Source organism: Thunnus albacares, chromosome 7 (genome assembly GCF_914725855.1).
Source record: "Thunnus albacares chromosome 7, fThuAlb1.1, whole genome shotgun sequence".
Taxonomy (NCBI): Eukaryota; Metazoa; Chordata; class Actinopteri; order Scombriformes; family Scombridae; genus Thunnus; species Thunnus albacares.
The window spans coordinates 15,470,349-15,490,381 of record NC_058112.1 but is presented as its reverse complement, the minus strand read 5'-3'; the positions used below and the strand labels follow the sequence as shown (position 1 = coordinate 15,490,381).

Sequence of the window (20,033 nt, the reverse complement as noted above, 5' to 3'; positions counted from 1 at the left end):
TGCGACAAATTTTTTTCTGCTTGTGATAATGTGTGAGAGAAACAGAAGTGACCCCACAGCTGACGCATGGCTCTGAATTCCACCATATTTCTATTTTGGTTGTTGCCTTGGCAATGCGGAGCTTCTGGATGAGCACAAAGGGAGGGGTGTATTTATTTGGGTGTTTAGTTCAAATATCAACAATCTTTCTCCAGAATGACTGACTCTACCTTGATAGTACTTTGATAGTACTTTGAGCATATTGACATTTAGCAATTTAGAGTGGCTTAATGGCTTAACAAACTCACGCAAAAAATATATGAATATGTCATTACTCTATCTTGGTACAGACAGGTGACAAATTAAAGGAAATATCGATACAAGTCTGAATGATTGGCCCCTACAATGAGGGGATCCGGTGGCTCTGTTATGCTATTGGGGGCATTTTGCTGGCATGGTTTGGGTCCACTTGTCCCCTTAGAGGGAAGGGTCACTGCAAATCAATACAAAGTTGTTCTGAGTTATCACTTTATCCTATGATGAAACATTTTCTATCTTGATGACAGTGCCCCCATCCATAGGGCACGAGGGGTCACTGAATGGTTTGAAATGTTGTGAATCATATGCTATGGCCTTCACAGTCACCAGATCTCAACCCAATTGAACACCTATGGAAGACTTTGGACCGACGTGTTAGACAGCAGAGACTTGCGGATGCCAAGTCTGCCAAGTCAATGCCAAGGCACATTGAAGCTGTTCTGGCAGCACGTGGTGGCCCAACACCTGAGATTTGTCACCCATCTGTATATATTTAATGTGGAGTAGTTGATATATAATGACTCACCCGACACACTCTGCTACAGGTCGCATGGACTCCTGGGATACAAACACGTGGCAAGCAAATCTGTTCAGCATCGGGTGCTTGGTAATGAAGCCAAAATAGCTGCAGAGAGAAGAAAACAATATGATGCAATCAGTCAGATATTAGATTGTACACTTGTAACAAAAGGGCAGAAGATGAGTACGTTTGCTTACCAGTTGTTCCTCGGATGGCATCCGCAGAATGAGATGTTCTTCATCTGGAAGAAGTGACTACATCTGTCAAACTAAAGATAGAGAGAGATGCATAGACAAACAAGAAGAGAGAGATTATCAATTTTATTTATACCCCAAATCGCAAGTTTGTCTCAGATGGCTTTACAATCTGTACAATATATAACAACCTCTATCCTTGGACTCTAGTTGTACTGGATTCTGCATTGACTTTCCTGAAATAATTGTGTTTTATGTCAGATTTTATGGATGATTTGTTATAGTAAACTCTGTTCCTTGCTTTTTTAAATCTAACCTGCAAGCATCAGCCTGCCTGGCACAGGACTCCACTAGTCTTTTGAACTACTACTGCTCAGTGAAAGAACATATTTTATAACCTGCAACACAGAGTGGAAGTACATCTAAAAATCTAAAAATGTGCATCATGTACAAAGGAGGCACATTGAAAAAGAGGAAACCAACATACAATATAACACTCTTCTGGAGGTTTATTCAACAATATTTTAAAAAATTGAAATTAATTCTCAATAGAGCATTATTCAAATATTTTAGCATTTTAAATGGATGAGTGAGTCATAGTAATTCTTCGATCTACCTCATCAAGGGAGTCATATTCATCCTCCAGGCTCATGATCAGTTTCACTCCTTGCAAGCTAATCTCCAACTCACACAGGGAAGGAGGCCGCACATGTACCGTCCGTTTCCTCGATATTGCAATCTAACAGAGAGAAAATATTGCCGTGTCAAATCAAAATCCATTCATGCTGCATACAGTTTGTACATGCAGTATATGCTTGTGTAAGTTTTGTGGGATTGTGCATGTGTTTTGCTTTTTAACACTTTGCTTACCTTCTGCATGGCGGCGCACAAAATGCCATTGCCTTGATGGTAAGGTACCTCAACAGAACCCAAGAACTGAACGCTGAAAGTCTCAATCCATGCTGGATTTCGTTTTATTCCTAAATGGTGTAACATGGACACATGCATACAAACATGAGATTCTTCTGTGACACAAACAACTTCATAGTCTCAATCAAGACAAAAGCCAGTAGAGTATCTTCACTCACCCAACAACTCCTTGGACTGGCCTATGACCTCATGGGCATAGAAAGCAGGGAAGATGCCCCTTTCCCCTGTTCGCATGTTATAACCTCTGTACCAGTAGTCATCCTCTTCCTCCTCCACATATAGAGGATCATCCACGTCCAGCTCCAGCTCATCTGCATGTCTGGGAATGAACCTGCAGAGGGCAGCAGAAAGTGTAATGAAAAAAAGAAAACCATCTCTGTTGAACATTGTGTCCTTACATGGTATCCCTGCAGCTGAGCATCCTATAGGTTCATTTGATTAGGAAGCATCTGTTTGGGTTTCAGGTGACTCCCAGTGGAGATAAAAGAGAGTGGAGTGATGGAAGAGCTGACAGAGAAAGATGGTGGGTGGGTGGAGGGAGACAAAGAGTGCTAAATGTGGGGACATGATTATTGAGAGAGGACTGTGGTACTGAAAATACATAATTATACATGACAACATGTACAAGCGAAGCACATGTAGCTTGCTCTCTCTCACAGACACAGGTGGTGGATGATGTGATCATTACTGGCCACCTTGCAGCTCCCAAGCCCAGCTGTGGCTAGGACATCTGCCCTCCCCCACTAACATCGTTAGTGATTCACTATTGCTGCATGACCCTTACAACATACTGGAATACATGAAACCTTGAAGAAATATTTTTATGTTTATCTACACAGGGACGTTTTCCCGAAGACACAAAATGGTGATCAGAAAATTTTGCAAATGATATTCACAAGTTATTCCACAATACATTTTTTACATCTACAAAAGCAATTATTGCTGTGTTTTATATTATCTTATCTTTTATTATTAATCTGATTAAGAGTTTTTTGCTGTTATTCACAAAATGACAGTGTACAAGATAATAGGTTGTCTTACCTGTATACTGCCCTGTGTGTCTGGTCCCTCTCTTCTCCGTTAATGGTACAGGAGAAAAGTCCGAAGGATTCTGTGCCTACATGGCAAACAGACGCCAGTTATACTGTCTCAGTACCTCAAAAACTACCTTTTTCAAATGAAATTGAATGCTAAATTACCAACAGAAAAATAGCACACTGTCTGACCTTTCTCCTTTCTTTAATCTGTTATTTGTTGGGAGAACATTACCCATGTAAACTTTCTGTGAGGAAGTCTTAATGCAACCTAATTGGATTTGTCAAAAAAGAAATGGCAATAAAATCCTTTGTAATGAGCCTTTCATTATGCAAATCACCCTTCATTAGGGATATGAATCTTGAAGAGCACTGATTGATGATGGATGTACTAGGAAGCAGAGCCCTCCCATAGGTCTTGTGTGGGCTCCCTGCCAAATTTAGATCATATGTTAATGCATCATGCTGACAGTGATGAGATAAATCCTAATACAGTATAATAATTCTAAAGACCTTGAATGGATAATTTTAGCAATAATGCTTCTGGGCCACAACCTGTAGGGTATATTGTTTACATTGTCTGAAGTTAAGGGACTAGTATGACATTTTGGGAAATACTTTTGGGCCAATTCACTTTCTTGCTGAGACTTAGATGAGACGATCGATACCACTCTCATGTATAAAAGTGGTATCGATCTTCTCATCTAACTCGCTGCAATAAATTGAATACACGTATTTCCCAAAATGTCGACCTATTTCTTTGATGCCTAAAAATGACAATTGTGATTGCAAATACATATTTTGTACTTAGTTTAGTAGGGTGTGGTATCTGAATAGCCCTTGTGTTTGACTTACTGGAGGAGCGGGATGTGCTGTTGACAAACACGTTTAGGAACTTCTTGGAAAATGGGAGGTCAGCCTCAGGAGATGAGTCCTCAGAAGAACTGAGGAGTTCTGGCCTCACCTCCTCATCATCGCAACCGTAGCCCACCTGTCCTGTCCCCAAAGGCTCCTCATCACATAGCGTGGAGAGTTCACTGTCATCGCTCAGAACGGAGGTGCACCTGTGACAATAAGATTTGTCAGTTTCAAATCTCAACTTAACGCTAGGCATCCACCGGTTATGTAAGACTGCTTGATTAACTAATAGAAGACACACAATAAAGGAGGTAGTATGTACTTTAAAAGAAGAAAAGTTAAATTTCTACACTTAATTGAAACATTATTGCCACAGCATACCTTCTGAGACTGACTAGTTCCAGCGTAGTATTCTCGTCAACCACTAACGTGTACTTCATGGAGTCATAGGCCAGTCCATCATCTTCATTCGGCTGCCTCAGAGCCAGATCTTTCTCACACAGTGGGAGGTCATGGTCAGATAAGGGACGATCTTGCACACTGGAATCAATGGGTGGTGAACTGTCAAGTTCTAAGTCACTACCCCTGTAGGACTCCCTCCTCAAGCCACCCAAGAATGGATAAGAGTCTCCATCTTCCTCCTCTTCGTCATTGTCTGTGGAGTAGGTGAGGCTGAAGCAGCGGTTAGTCTGAGTGGTGGGTATATCCAATGTCAGGCTGTGTTTGACCTCGGTGATACGCTCAAGAGAGGCTGTGGAGCGGCTGGTTGGCCTGGGTTCTGTCTCTCGTCCTTCATCCTTGTCACTGACCACGCTCTCAGTAAGGCTTGGCGATTCCAGATCCTTTCTCCCCATCATTAAGTCATTGTTTGGCTCTTCATCTTCCTCATGTCTCCTGGCATTCTTGGATGGTTTATCTGTGAAGTTCTTGTCTGAGTCTTTTGTGGTATATGAGGTGTTGAAATCTGTGGTTCCCCTCCCTTTGTTTACACAGCGCTCCAAAGTCAGTGGGGTTATGGTGTCACCCGTAGGGTTGCTCATATAGAGAGAGGGACTTTTCCCTGCTTCTCCGTTTGAAGACCCTGCACTGTTCCTCCTGTCTCCTGGCTCCATCCTTTCCTTTCTGAACCCTTCACCATCCCTCTCTTCTCCCTCTGATCCATCCATTCCCATTTTTTTCCCTTGGTCATCATCATTGAAACCATCTCCGTCTCCAATGTCTGAGGATGGCGAGATGGTATCTGACACTGACGCCTTCCTCTTGAAGCAGTCCTCAGGACAGCTGATTGGGTATGAGCCCTCTGAGATCATCCTGTTGACCAGGTTGCTAAGCAGCCAGGGTGAGTCTGAATTTTCGCTCAGGTCATCTTCACTTTCTGATTCTGAGTCTCCTTCGCTGGTTCCATCATATTCATCGGCACTTGGCATTAGCCTGGGTCCCACTGGCAGGTAGAAGGAGCGTTTGAAGCTTTCTAGGCTGTGGTCTGGTTCTATCTGCAGCACCATCTGTCTGGACAGACTGTCCTCACAGCGTTGGGCTGGAGGCAGAGTCTCATCTGGGTCAGCCTGGTGCTCACAGGACAGATCATCGTCCACATTCTGTAGCCCCATCAGAGCTTGCCCATCATCGTATGACTCAGGGGGCAAGATGGGTGAGTCAACAGGAGATGGAGTGGCAATAGTGGGTGAGGGTAGAGGGGATGGTGAGGGCAGAGGAGACCCTTCTTTGATTGGGTCAGGCTGGCCCAGGAAGAGGGACGTTTTCAATCCCACAATGCCACTGTCCTGCTCTAACTCTGTATCTGGGTCCAGTTCCTGATCTGACGTAGGCGAGCTGGCCTCCTCAATGGAGTTGGTGAGGTGAGATGAGCGTCCACTGCTACTGTCATCACTGGTCAGGTCTAGCTCTGTCTCGGAGATAGATGAAATCATGTTGGAGACCACGGTACCTCCACAGGCAAATGCTGCCTCCAACTCCCCTTCAATGTCAGATTCAGAGCCTGGAGAGCTGAGGTCCTTGTCCTGGTCTGAAGTCATGTAACCTTGCTGATTCATATCCGCTATCCCTGGATCTGAAGAAGGAGAGGTGGAGTCGTTAGCCGCTGCCTCCATGGCAGACACTACTGGAGCATCAGAACTGTTGGACTGGTCCAGAGTATCTGAGCGGCTGGAGGACACGTAGCTGGAGAAGGAAGCGGGCTCAGAGGGTTCGATGGAGGGAAATTCCACATATGATGACTGATTCTCCTTACACACCATATCATAGGTCTCCTTGCACATGAACTCCACTTCAAAGTCCTTCTCCAGTTCCTCATCAGACAAGGGTGTGTCGGCACCATCGTTGGCTCCCATGGGTGCAGTGGATGACAAGCAGCGACTGGTTCCATCTGGGTCCAGGTCATTCTCCGGCTCCATACCTGACTCGCTGGTGATTGTGTAGGTGTCGGTGGCACGCCGGTTTGAGTGTTTGTGGTTGTGGTCGCTGTTGAGGTCATGGTCCACTTCTGTGTCCGAACACTGGGAATGCTCATCTACGGAAGGTACTCTGGTTGTCTGGATTGAAGGGTCAGCCTTTTGCTCAGTGACATCACCTGAGCATGGATGGGACTTATGTTGACCAAATGAGCCTGGGAAGATAAAAGGTGTGGAAAGACAAGACAGTGCATAAGAAAATGAGAAAACAGCACGACTCGGTGAATTATGAAGTAGATGATGCAGAGAAGGCTAAAGGAAAACAGGTCAGATAAGTTGTGGAGGCCAAAGAAACTTGGATAATTATTTCGTAATTTAACACCAGGCTGAAAAGAAATGTTTCACTCTGGTTGAAAGTTTCAAGTCTGTTTTACTTCTGACCACAGTATTTGCCTGGGGAAGACCTGTAGTTGGTTGAAATTTTGCAAATAAAGTAAAAAGTAAATGGCATCAGTGGTGGGTGTTGTTGGGTGTGATCAGAGGTGTGCTCTGTTGCACATGTAACCACACCTGACAGTGATGTCAAGGTGAACTGTCTGACGCACCCTGGAGAACACTTCTACATCACTGCAGCAGGTAAAAAGTTAAACCACAGTAAAAACAAGATTTTCAGTTGGTGTTAAGTTACTCTTAAAAGGAGGATAAAAAGAGAATTAGAATAACAAATAAAGAGAAAATCAAGTTGCAAGCTTTTTTCTTATGTTCATAATCAGTTGAAGAAAGGATGTAGTATGAACAAGTTCAGGAAAGTCTTCTTCATTAGAGACATAATAATTTGACTCCCTGAAGAATACAGTCTAAATTGGTTTATGAAAATCAATATGAAAATGTTTTCCTGAACTTTGTATCACTGAACAAGTCTAATTCAAATCACTTCACACACATTTCACATCACAACACTACAAACACAGATGTTAATGAAATGAGCTCTAATCTTGCTGGGTTGGCCTTTTTGTTACCGTATTCGGGCCTCTCCCGCCTGTTGCCCTCCATGTCGCAGAGGAGGGGCCTATGAGGGGACTGGGGATTCCCGCCCTCCCCTCCCTGTTTTGGTGGAGTACCTTTGCTCTGGGACCCTGGTGCCTGGGAAACTGGAGAGGTCGGGCACTGGCCTGTCACATGGCTACCATCCTCCAGATATGAGTGGGTTGGAGTCAGATGGCCTGGAGGTAAAGTAGATATGAATGCTAGATATTTATTTTCTACTTTGTAATGCTCACTGATTTTAAATAGTTGCAGAGCTTCATTTATAGGCAATAAAAAACCTGCCCATGTAGGTCTTAGTAATTTCATAGAACATTCACACTTGCAGTGTGTGACATATATTATATTATATTATATTATATTATATTATATTATATTATATTATATTATATTATATTATATTATATTATATTATATTATAAATTATATTATTAATTATATTATTATTATTATTATTATTATTATTATTATTATTATTATTATTATTATTATTATTATTGTTATATTATAGGGGGGTATGCAATCATGACATCCCTAGCTGATTTATTGTTGTCCAGATAAATTAATTAATGTTGTAGCTCTACACTAACACAAGGATTTCTTATTTCTTAATGTTTTACCAGAAACTGTTTCAGTATAAGTTGTGTTGCGTGTGATTGACAGACAAATGAATACAAATACAAACAAACAAATGAAAACATACCCACAGTTCACACCCACTTAATGAAAGAAAACTAATCATGTTCTTACCCTGTGAGGCTGGGTTGCGTACAGACTCCTGCCAGCTTCCTTTCTTTGGGGATAGACTGCTGTTGTTGTTCAGTGAATCCTAAAGAAAAGAGAGAGAGAAAGATATTCAACAAGCTCTCACGGGTCCATTATAAAGACTGAGCGCTGCACATTATGAGTGTTTTCAACGGGAACTTCAGGCTTACCTGTGACACAGCAGTGGTGAGGTTTAGTGTGGTGGGTCTGCTCTTTAGAGTGCCAAGAGTAGGAGAGGGAGGTGGGGAGGCAGAGGGGGATGGGGGTGCATCAGGGTCAACCTCTTCATCTTCTTCCTCTTCCTCTTCATCATCCTCCTCATCTTCATCGTCAATCATCTCAAACTCTTGAAAGTCATCCTGGAAGGAGCAGACTGGGTGGTGCATGTCATTCTTCTCCAGAATGAGTGAGTCCTGACCCCAGAAGAGAGAGAGAGAGAGAGAGAGAGAGAGAGAGAGTTTGTGATGTTTTTTGTTTTCACACCCTCAGCACAATTCAGATAGCCACATTAATTAAAGCATCTTCTGTTCTGACAGCAGAGGAAAAACTATTATGTGGTGAGCCAACACAAAAGGAAAAAGCTGCTGCCATCCATCAACTGTATATTTTATGTTCCATTTAAAAGCTTTGCCAAGAACAAGCCTGTCTGAGATAAATAGAGAGAACTAGGAGAGCACAGATGGGCAGCATACAACACAATGTTCTTTGATTACACAGAGGGCATTTGTAAAACGCAGACAAACACAAGCATGCACAATCAAGGTATTGTAGTGGGCAACTCTGCAACAGAGTGCATATAAACAGTCACTGTAGATTTCGCTGATATGTTACATTCTGTAGCCTCGGGTCTTGTGTGTGCATCCGTGTCTGTCTTTGTCTAAATATGCTACTGTAAGCCTTCAGCATCAACAAAGTTACCTCCCTGTGAAAAGATAAAATGTGGAAACAATTCAGTCACCAAATACGAAACCCCTACAGAGAGTGGATCAATCTGACATCTCTCAGGTTTCAGCTCGTTTTCCAGAAAGTGGTGCACCAAATGATTTTGAGGTTTAATAGACCACACCTTCATGACTGTATGTGTATTGCTGTGTAGCCTCTCTGTTTGCTAGATACGAAGTATATTGATGGAGTGAGGTCTATAAAGTACAGAGGCTTATTGATATAGAGCTCACACTGTCCACTAAAGACAGAAGAGAATGAGATACATTTGACTGATTTAAGAGCCAGCTGTATGCTGAAGAATGTTATAATTACTCCGATAGTCTTGAGTATCGGGGCATTTTACCTATATTTATTCCTACAGAGGCTATATGCAGATAAGTGACATCACACAAACATCATCACTGTCTGATGAGCCTGTAGTGTTGAGTGAAAAGCGTTTGTCATGTGAATATTAATAAAAGATGCTAGATCATCATATCCATGGGCAAAGGGCACTCTTCAGTCACAATGGCAAACATTTGTGGTTTATTTTTTCTCCTTCTTTCTTCTCTACTAGGGACTTGACAATGCAAACACAATGATTGATTTATCTGGTTTGCAGTTTGAACAGCGCAGCAGTTCCTCTGCCTCTCAGTGCAGTCTTTTTAATGGAGGAATCAAAGCTCACTCTCTCGCCCATCCGGCCCATAAAATTCTGCTGATGCCTGGTTCATCCACTTTATACCACGGCCAACAGAAATCAACACTCATTCCATTACCTGGGGAGTACACATGAATATGCATACTTTATTTAACATATTGTTTCCTCTGCGATTTAGTTATTAAGATGTGATGAGACCTACTGTCAAGATTCACAATGCTATTTCCTTTTTCCTCACACTGACTCATTAAAATCCATCACTCAGGATATGCAAACTTTAACTCTATGACAGTGTAAAAATCCAGAGATCTATCAGCTGGATTGTGGAAATGCCAGATCTGCCTGGGAGAATAATCTGCACTGTCAGGAGACATCCTTTAGCAAGGCCACCTGACAGACAGCCATGCAGGCTTAAAGAAAAAGAGAGAACTATAAATAAGAGTTGTGTGTCGGCGAGAATCGATCCCTATGGTCTCCAGTTCCCAAGGACACCCCATCCAGCCTCATGACTGTCCCTCAGTTGTCACCCTGCAGACTTATGTAAAGCATGCTCTGCTGCGGGCAGGCAGGGGAGATGTGAATGTCTTTTTCATATTCACAAGCATCAGAGAGTAAATCAAACTGAAATCAAAATGGTATTCCCTTTATCATATACAGATACACCTGGACACATGCAGTACTCATAAACACAACCAAATAAACACCAATTGACAGTATTATTTAACAACTCTGCTCTTTGGCAGCAGCTCAATAGTGTCTTTGGATGATCAGATAGAAAAGAAATATTACTGAACATAATACAAAAAAAGATAAAGGCAGGGCAGCTTTTTGATCTCTAATTAGCAGACCACAGGCTTGTTCACTATGGCTAATTCTATACCCACTGACTCTGCTGCTAAACATCAGAAGATGGCAGCTCTACTACAGCACTGCCCTCAGCAGTAGTGAGAGAAGAGGCCTAGGGAGGAACTGTCGGGCCATCTTGCTTTCTGATCTGACCAGCTGACAGAGTGAAGCAAAGCACTGGACAGACTAGAGTAACTGAGGACATGATCCTCAAGTGAACACTGGCTGCACAGCTGTGCGAGTGAAAAGGGCGCCAGGGACTCATAAATCTCAGATAAGTGGAGGCTAAGAATTAAGTGTTCTTTGAAGATCTAATGTACAGCGGGTCAACAGGAAGAGTCTATTGGAGGTGCCATGCATCCTTACAGAGACTAATGTACAACTGTTGATTGACCATGAATGCAGTCAGTCAGTCCTGTTAAAATATTTAGATATATATTTAGATTTACTGATTACTGTTTTTTTGCATTTAGCTCACATCCTTATCAATAAATGAAGCTATGCCTACATATCCACTATAATAAATGCATCTCTTACATTTGTTTTGTTTGCTTGTGTGTATTTGCATGGGTGCATGTATGCCCACATAAACCCCTGTACCAAATACAGCATATCATCTTGATGAGTTTTACACTGGAAAGTATGACAGATGTCGATTAGCCCCCCCATTAATCAAGACCACCTAGCGAGTAATGGCCTCCATCTATCAGTGTTTCTGTAAATTTCCACATTTTAAACCCAGGTTAGCACCACAGCTGAGACACAGACACCATAGCTCTGTCACATACTGAATAATGTATGTGCTCACGGCGTTCATTGAGGGCTCGGGGGAGACAGAGATGGATATTAGAGAGACAAGAAGTGAAGAATCAGGGGTGAGACAAGGCAGAAAGAAACGGGGTGTGTATGAGAGGGAAGGTTCAGAAGCAAAAAAAGGAGGGGCACTCTCTGTTGTAGTCTCTTTTCATGTTTATTATGTTGATATGCTGGGTTAAAAAAAAAGACAGAAAGGTCAAGAGAAAAAAAACAAAACACGGTGGAAAACACATTGTCAAGCCTAACCCCCAGTGGTATCACAGATAGCAGAAAAGGACAGCCTGAGCAAAAACTGCTGTAGCATTTCAGCATTTGGCCAGCAATTAAAATCTCCTCAGAGATGGGAAATCAGACATTGATAACAAACCCATGTGAATGATTTTTAATTGCCTGCCTTCAGCTCTGGATGACAGGATGACAGAATAAGCCATGTTAAGGCAACTTATGTGTCTATTTGTTTCGGTTTGCCTGTATGGGTGAGCTCAAAGGCTAAATACTGATCTAAAGGGTTATGAAGATTAAGACCCGAACCCCATAACCAATTGGAATTAATCAGAGCTGGGGATTCGGGTGAGAGGATCATCTCACTGTTTAGATTGGCTGTTCTTCCTAAACATCAAAGACAAGCTGCCCAATACGATCAAATCATACTGACAGAAAAACTAAAAGCCTCTCTCTTCATCAGCATGTTCCAGTGCATGAGGGTGGGACTGCTGCTGCTGATGAGCTGACAACATGTCACCAACCCTACTGATGCAGGCAAAATCAGACACCGTATGAAATAGTATGAGCATGAAATCCTCTGCCTCGCCTTTCTTTCCCTGTTATTTGAATGTACATGCACACACACACATTCAGGGGGGAACTGGGTGTGTGTCCTATCCATCCCATGTCAGCAAGATGACTTCCTCTGAGCAATGATGTAATGTAACAAGGACCGACACTGTCTCTGCCCTGTGCTTTCCTGTTTGTGAAGTGAGCAGTCAGGGCCTCTGCTGATGTGTGTCTGATGTGCGTGTGTCTGTATGTGGGAGGCAGAGGAGAGAAAGAGAGCACTGATGCATGGTTTACTACTGTATGACCTCTCATTCTCTGGAGGTCTTCTCACATGCTATGCGAAAACAGCTTTGTTACAGAGGGGCTTTGCCTAGCTATCCATAATGTGTTTCATTGGTGGATTAAAGCAGAGGAAGCAAAATATCTAGCACAGATTTATACCGAGAGCTTAACCCTCAGAAGCAACCCTCCCTGAGCTAAATCCCCCATTCCTAGTCACTTCGGCAGAAAAGACAGAGAGGGAGAGAGAAAGTAAGTGAGGGAAGGAAAGCTATAAGGGGGAGGGGGAGTGGAGAAGTGGCAGAGAACAAGAGGGGAGGGAATCTGAGCTCTGTCTCCGAGCAACACTCTGCATAGCAGGGAGGGAAGGGAAGACACATGAGAGGGAGGGAGGGAGGGAGGGAGGGAAGGAGGTTGTCTCTGCATAGCAGCAAACTGCACTGGGTCACCCACCCTCTGCTGCAGCCGTGGCTCCAAGCCACAAGCGTAAAACATTTACATCCCACAGGATGGAGAGAGAGAGCAAGAGAGAGAAAGAGATATGAAAAAAGAGAAAGAGAGAGAGAGAGAGAGGATATGAGATAGTAGTACTTAGAAATTAAGGTCTAAGCTTGTCGTACATGTGGGATGATACAGCTAATGACTCGATTATTTGCATATACAGAATTTCATAATACAGCTGCTTGAATAGGATGCTTAGTGGAATTTCTACATGCTGAGGAGTTTATGATATCTGCTCAGATACAGCATGTATGATGCATTATAATGATCTGTATGATAATCACAAAGCCAAAGCCATGCATGTGTCATATTTTTTTTCCCTGCATTCAGCTCACTGGTGTAATATGGCTATCTAAGGCTTATGGTCACTACTGTAATGACTGCTGGTAAGCTAGGTAACCTGTAGATAAAAATCTAGAGCTAGAACAATGATTACATAAGATAGCCGTATGCAAATAAGCATTTATCAACTGTAGAAAGCTATAAAACAAGGTCAGTCTTTGTCTCTCTTTCTTGCTTGCTTTCTTTCTGCCACCATCATACTTTGCAGTTTATTCTCACTCTAGCTTGTTTGCATTTACATGTTTTCCTTGTTGTTGCACTTGCCATGTTGCCAGCCTGCATCACCTTCAGGTTGTTATTAATCAGCTATGATAAGCAGTCATGCAGAGCAAATGCAGAAGAGCAACAACAGACGAACAAGGTGCACGTCTGTAGAACTGTTATTCATACTGTACAATTAAGCAAACAAAATAGCATGCACAATTGAAATTAAAGTTTCAAAGTCATACAATGGTCTACGTTTGCAAACAGTTAAAAGACTTGCACTGTTTTTCATGTACAGCTGTTCACTTTACACAGATGTGATGTGCCTTTACACATGAATTCACGCTGTGAGTTTGCATGTTTACATATTCAAGACACAAAGCACAAGAGTGTACACGAAAAGGTCAAATATCAATTAAAGAAACAACATATGAACAAAGGAGTCTCACCTTCTCATAAGGATCAGAGTCATAGTTGAGTCCAATCCCACAGTCATCTGTGATTTCAGAGAGATCTTCATCATCAAACTCCTCCAGGCTGATGTCGTGGGCTGGCCTGGAAACACATGAGAGACAGTATATTCACAGCATGTTGTAAATAAGCGCACTGATATCTGCAATATGCCTGTTTCATCAGTGAACGCTCCAGAGGGGAATTTCTCATTGATTGATGCCCACACACTGTGCACTGTTGTAGGGGAAACCTGCTCTAACTCATGGCCTGTCATGGTCTATCTGGGTCTTAGTGTCTCATATACTGGACCCAGGCAGCCGCACAAACACCCATGTCCTCTATTTTCCCTTCTCTGGTAATGATCCCACTAACCATGTGTGACACACTTAAATGGTGTTGAATAATAGCAGCAACACATAAAGCACTGACATTAGATGCCAAATTAAGTTGGCTGAATTTTTTTAGCTTACATACTGTATGTATAAGCTACTGTTGATGTTATAAACAGAGTTGGAAGTGAACCGGAATTGGAATGATCGGCCGAAGCCTCTTACACCAGAGTTTGTGAACTTCCATTTACAGCACCAGCACACTACAGCAAGGAAGTTTATATGTCTCTGTAATGAGCCGTGGCATTGCAAGTTTTCTTGATTAGGCTCTATCTCATCTTTGCCCCATTAGTTTCAGCAGGCTCTTGGTTCTACAGCAGTTGGCTTGCTATGTATCAAAGGAAATGCTGCATTGCAGCGTTCCTACTAAGAAAAGGACACTCCACTTATTACGTACGGATGCAAGCTTACATCATACAGTCATAAAGAGTCCTGTCATTTGTCCCATGGAGCAAACGAGGACATGCTGATGCATCTAAAAGTAAAACTAAGGGGGTAATGAAGAAGTCACAGTGATCAGAGAACCTCCATGCTACTGTGTTAATGTACTACAATGTACAACTGACAGAAAATACAAGGAGAGAAAGTCTGTTAGCATGTAGGAGATATTAAAGTGTAAAAGAGTGGTTATTGAGAAAGGATGCAATTTAAGTTATATGAAGTATATGATGTCTGTCACAGTAAACCTTTATAAACTAGTTAAAACAATTAATAGGCATGATCAAATTTTTATTTTAATTGTGTGTCCTTAAGCTCTAAAATTTATATAGCAGTATGGTGTAAAAAAACAAGGACTGAAGTTTGGGACTTTATTTTATCAGAAGAAAAAAAGCTATCAAATTTAAACAATATCAGAAGTGATAAGCTAGCTAAGTGCTGAGATAAAACTGTTAGGTTAAGGTGATATTGATACTGAAGCCTAGATATAAAACATTTATTTTCCATTTACAAAAAAGTACAGTTGCACACCGACTATTAAACTTAACCTTGATGTTGATATGTACATCTAATCAGATAAAATTGTACTAAAGTTGCATCTTGAGGATTTGTTACAGCATGCAGACAGTTTTTGGGGAAAACAAAAGTGAGCTCTTACTACAAAATACTAGAAAATCTAAATTAATCATTCAAATTCATTGCTCTGTGCTCAGCATCCATTTCTTTAAAAGACAAAAAACTGTGAGTAATGCTTGGAGCAGACATGTAATGATTTTTATATGAAACAAGCAATCTTTATCACTTTAGTAGTTGTTACTGTAATTCACTTAAAATGTTAAATTGAGGTATCCATATGAATTATTCAGTGTTAACACTATATTATCGCATTGGATACACCCAACTGAATAACATCTTATATCATTTTTTACAATTAGGAGATTTTTGGCTGTGTTTGTGGAATGTTCCTATCAAAGTTGAATGTGCAACTTAAGTACATAGATTCTAAGAAAAAAACACAGAGGGTCACCCTGACTCAGCTGATATGGCTGAATTTGTGATAATAGTCTGGCTGATATGGGACTCAACAGGTGTACAGTATATAAAGTCTGTTCAGGTCTGCATTGAGTTGTACCCATTCGGTAGTGCCGTGTGTACAGGAGGAATCATGAAGTGCCTCGTTGCTGTTTTGGTCTGTGTGGTGCTCGCTGAGGGAATCAAGTAAGGAAACAAACTCTATTTTTCTCAATTCTGTATTAACAAATTTGTTTCATCTGTGAGCAACATCTGGCCTTTGACTTCAAGATCCTCTTACCGCTAAAGTGAAAATCTTTGTGTCTTTGCTGCCTTCTTCTCAGTGTCCCTCTGACGAGGCACAAGTCTATGCGTGAGTCCCTGAGAGAGAAAGGGATCGAGCTGCCTTACCAGGACCCCGCTATCAAGTACAGGCCTGAGTTCGCTACCGCTGCCTACATGTACATCAACAACTACGCTGATGTAAGAAATCGCTTCTATCACAAACTATACACACAACATTTTGATTAAAGCATTAACTCACTGATAGATTTGTTCTTTCTTTTCTTTGTGCTCTCCACTTTCTTTTTCCTCTAACTGATGTATTGCCCAGACCACCTACTATGGAGCCATCAGCATTGGAACACCCCCCCAGTCCTTCCAGGTGCTGTTTGACACCGGCTCGTCCAATCTGTGGGTGGACTCCGTCTACTGTAACACTCAGGCCTGCAGTGAGTACAAATCAACAAGCTTCCCACCACAAAATCCCTCATCTGTCACTTTCTTCAGGGCGTATTTGCACGTGAAGTACTTTCTGAAGACTTACAGCTGATACAGGCTAAGCATGCAGAGCTTCCAGTTTGCCATCTTGTTTCCAAGAGATTACATATTGTACATGTAGATTTTTAGTGTAATTACAGTCAAGCCATTAAGCATTTTCGGTCATTTGGAATTTAGCTTGTGACTTCTATAATCAAGTGAATTGTCAATATGTCAGAAGGCTCTGCATGGCATGAGGACATGTTTATGGCACTGGCTCCGGAGATAATCCTGATCTATGCCATTTACAGACACACACAAAAAGTTCAACCCCCAGCAGTCCTCCACCTTCACTGCCAAAGGTCAATCTTTCTACCTGCCCTATGGAGCTGGAAGCCTCTATGGAACCTTTGGATATGACACTTTCGCTGTGAGTCTAAACCATCGAACTAAGCAAGTACACTGGTTTGAAGTTATTGCCATTTTTTAAAATTCATTTGGAGCACATTGGACTAGAGTAATAAGTACTGAAACAGAGAACCCGTCACAAACTAGGATGTTGAGTTGGTGATGTAGAAACAGTCTCACAGTAAATACATCCCGAACAAAGGCGTAACCAGAGTGGCATCATACTGGAAAGTCTCAACACACAAACACCAATGCAGCATTTTTTTGTTTTATGTGTATGTTAAATGTTGAATTAGTGAAAAGACAAGACAATTCTATTCATCACATAGAATTAAAAAGATCATTTGTAATGATTGTACAGTCATGACAGTGGCCATACCTGGCTGTAGCTTGAATGAGTATACAAATATATGATTTTCTTGTCACACATTATATTGCTTTGTGTTTCGGACTTTGTAGATTTCCAACATTGTGATCCCTAACCAAGAGGTTGGTCTGAGCACAAACGAGCCAGGTGAGAACTTTGTGGTGGCCAAGTTTGATGGCATCCTTGGCCTGGCCTACCCAGCTATCTCTGCTGGAGGAGAGACCCCAGTCATGGACAACATGATTACTCACAAACTGCTGGATGCCAACTTATTTGCTTTCTACCTTTCCAGGTACTATATATCTGACACCAGACCTCTAGAGGTAACACATATACAGTATACAGATACAAAACAGATAATCTAATACAGCCATCAGCTAAGTTCGGTATTGTTGTCTGGTTTAGGGATGGAAAAGAGGGCAGCGTGCTGTCTTTCGGAACAGTGGATACCAGCATGTACCGGGGTGACATCTACTGGACTCCTGTCACCTCTGAGAGCTACTGGCAGATTGGCGTTGAAGGGTCTGAATCTTTCAACATTTTTATCAACATGAAGTGTCAAATGACTGCCTAGATTAATGATTATTTTGTGTGGTAATGTGACTGCATGAGAAACTAACTTGGTGGTTTGGAATGTGTGGTGCACTGAAGCTTCCAGATCAATGGTCAGGAGACCGGCTGGTGCTCCCGGGGATGCCAGTCCATTGTGGACACTGGAACCTCCATGCTGACAGCCCCAGGCCAGTTCATGTCTAGCATCATGCAAGCCATTGGAGCCCAAGAGAGCAACTATGGAATGGTAAGATGCTCCCTCTCACACACAAATACACAGATGAAGCAGTCAGAAAGTAAGTCACCATTATTGTTCCTCACACTTTGTCCTCAGGTTGCACCATTTAAAAACTATTATGAGCAGTCAAGTCAAGGTCACACAACATGCCTGTACACTGAAAGTGATTAAGACTGGCGGGGCTGAAAGGAAATGATGAACAAACTGGACCAGTTTGTTTCTGGGCAAGTTTCTGTCCCTTTCACACAGTATCTCTTTGTTGCTCTTTGTCTCTAGTACATGGTGGACTGCAACCAGGTCAACAACTTGCCAACTTTCTACTTTGTCATCAGCGGTGTTCCCTTGCCTCTGTCTCCTTCTGCTTACATCATTCAGGTATGCCTAACATTAGCATGTATTTCTGTGTGTCTGTACATTCCATGGTTTTTGTTTGTGGCTGTACATACAATGATATGCACATTCTCTATCTCCTGTCTCTACCTCCAGCATTACCAGAATGGACAAGAGTACTGCACCGTGGGAATCACCCCCACCTACCTGCCCTCTAGTGAGCCTCTGTGGATCTTTGGAGATGTGTTCCTCAGAGAGTACTACTCCGTCTACGACCGCACCAACAACCGTGTTGGCTTCGCTGCAGCTGTCTAAGCGTCATCAGTGTAACCTAACCTGACCATAAACCTGATCAGACAATGATGATTAAGTTTGTGTCCACTCAAAAACTGCTAAGAGTCTGAGGCTTTTTTACATCACAATCAATCAATTCAAACAATATGAGCTTCATTTCAGTTAACACCTTTGTCTCTGTAAATTACAACACATATTTTTGGGATAAAAGTCTTTTAAATCTTTAATTTGGTATATACAGAACTTGACAAAGATACTTTAATTGGCTTTGTATATTCAAAACAGAGTAAAATTAAATATGTCCATGAAACTGTATCATTCTCAAGCAGAATAAAGTAGAAAATGCTCACTACAAGTGTTTCAATGTTTCATCCTTCTAAATGAGCCCTTGTTATCGTAACAGCACAGGTCCTGGGCTGGGGAACATCAAAGGGTTTTCCTTTTATAATTAACTTTGGGCCTGTGTGTGTGTGTGTGTGTGTGTGTGTGTGTGTGTGTGTGTGTGTGTGTGTGTAATAGTAATAGATGTAACAGACCTTTTTCACAACAGACGTATTGACTTGTCATAGCAGGACAAGCACAACTGTCCAAGAACAGGTGAACCATCATGCATTGCGTCATGGGATTCATCCATAATTATTGTTATTAATTGCACCTGTGCATTTACTGCTTTGACATGTCAAAATGTCTGCTGTGAAAAAGTGGCCATTTTAAATGTCATAAAATCCTGGGACATACAAAGACATACAACTCTGTTCAAACATCCAGAGAATTAAATAAGGATAAATTGTTATTTATCATATGGACAAGACTGTTTTTAAGACTAGTCGTGTGAAAGCAAATGTTCTAGTTTTAATTTCTATCTTTTATATGATTTTATCATTTCAATGAAGCAGTAAAATTGTATGTATTATATATAGCGTCATGAAACTAAGTCACCTTATTGCATTGGTACCACTGTAATGTGACTACTGGTGCCAGACATTGTGAAACAATATATTTTATAGCTAAAAGTGACATTTTTTTCATTACAACATGAAAACAGTGTCAACCTGAGCATAGTCTGTGGGTGTAAGGGCATCAAGACCTTTCCACCTGGATTCACACACAGACTGAGGAGCTGGAGGTTTCCTATCTATCAAAATCCTAAAATAGTCCCTTAAGCAAACCTGGAGAAAGAAGGTCACTAATGAGCTCCTCACTCACCCAAGTCTTCAGGGAAGCTACGTTGTGGGTGTGTGATACACAGTGGAAAATCACCACATCGGTGCAGCTGTATCCAAGGCAGCTGCCACCAACACACAAGTAGAAGGAAATTCCATGTTTGATTTTGGGTGAAGGGTTGGAGAGAGAGATGGAGAAACAGAAGGATACAGAAGACAGGTAGGGAA

The 20,033-nt window shown here is 41.8% G+C and overlaps 2 protein-coding genes across 4 annotated transcripts in view; one reads left to right on the top strand and one right to left on the bottom strand.

The window, feature by feature from the left end:
* The window catches only part of mapk8ip2 (mitogen-activated protein kinase 8 interacting protein 2), a 30,666-nt gene that overhangs the window by 3,480 nt on the left and 7,153 nt on the right, over window positions 1–20,033 (bottom strand). The window contains exons 2-13 of one of the 3 annotated variants that reach the window (XM_044357197.1): window positions 13,853–13,958; window positions 8,224–8,466; window positions 8,039–8,117; window positions 7,264–7,467; window positions 4,215–6,459; window positions 3,831–4,039; window positions 2,983–3,058; window positions 2,100–2,272; window positions 1,882–1,991; window positions 1,628–1,750; window positions 1,015–1,085; window positions 824–922 (exon numbers count right to left, since the gene is read on the bottom strand). In XM_044357197.1, coding sequence (XP_044213132.1) covers window positions 824–922; window positions 1,015–1,085; window positions 1,628–1,750; window positions 1,882–1,991; window positions 2,100–2,272; window positions 2,983–3,058; window positions 3,831–4,039; window positions 4,215–6,459; window positions 7,264–7,467; window positions 8,039–8,117; window positions 8,224–8,466; window positions 13,853–13,958 — 3,738 coding nt within the window. The remainder of the gene's footprint in view (window positions 1–823; window positions 923–1,014; window positions 1,086–1,627; window positions 1,751–1,881; window positions 1,992–2,099; window positions 2,273–2,982; window positions 3,059–3,830; window positions 4,040–4,214; window positions 6,460–7,263; window positions 7,468–8,038; window positions 8,118–8,223; window positions 8,467–13,852; window positions 13,959–20,033) is intronic. The other 2 variants (XM_044357198.1, XM_044357199.1) reach the window with 2 other exon arrangements.
* On the top strand, window positions 15,827–18,982 carry LOC122986111 (gastricsin-like). Its single transcript, XM_044357202.1, has 9 exons — window positions 15,827–15,901; window positions 16,039–16,177; window positions 16,308–16,425; window positions 16,765–16,883; window positions 17,321–17,520; window positions 17,634–17,750; window positions 17,880–18,027; window positions 18,295–18,393; window positions 18,505–18,982. Exons 1-9 carry the CDS (start codon window positions 15,849–15,851, stop codon window positions 18,661–18,663), a joined length of 1,152 nt encoding a protein of 383 aa, XP_044213137.1. The 5' UTR covers window positions 15,827–15,848; the 3' UTR covers window positions 18,664–18,982.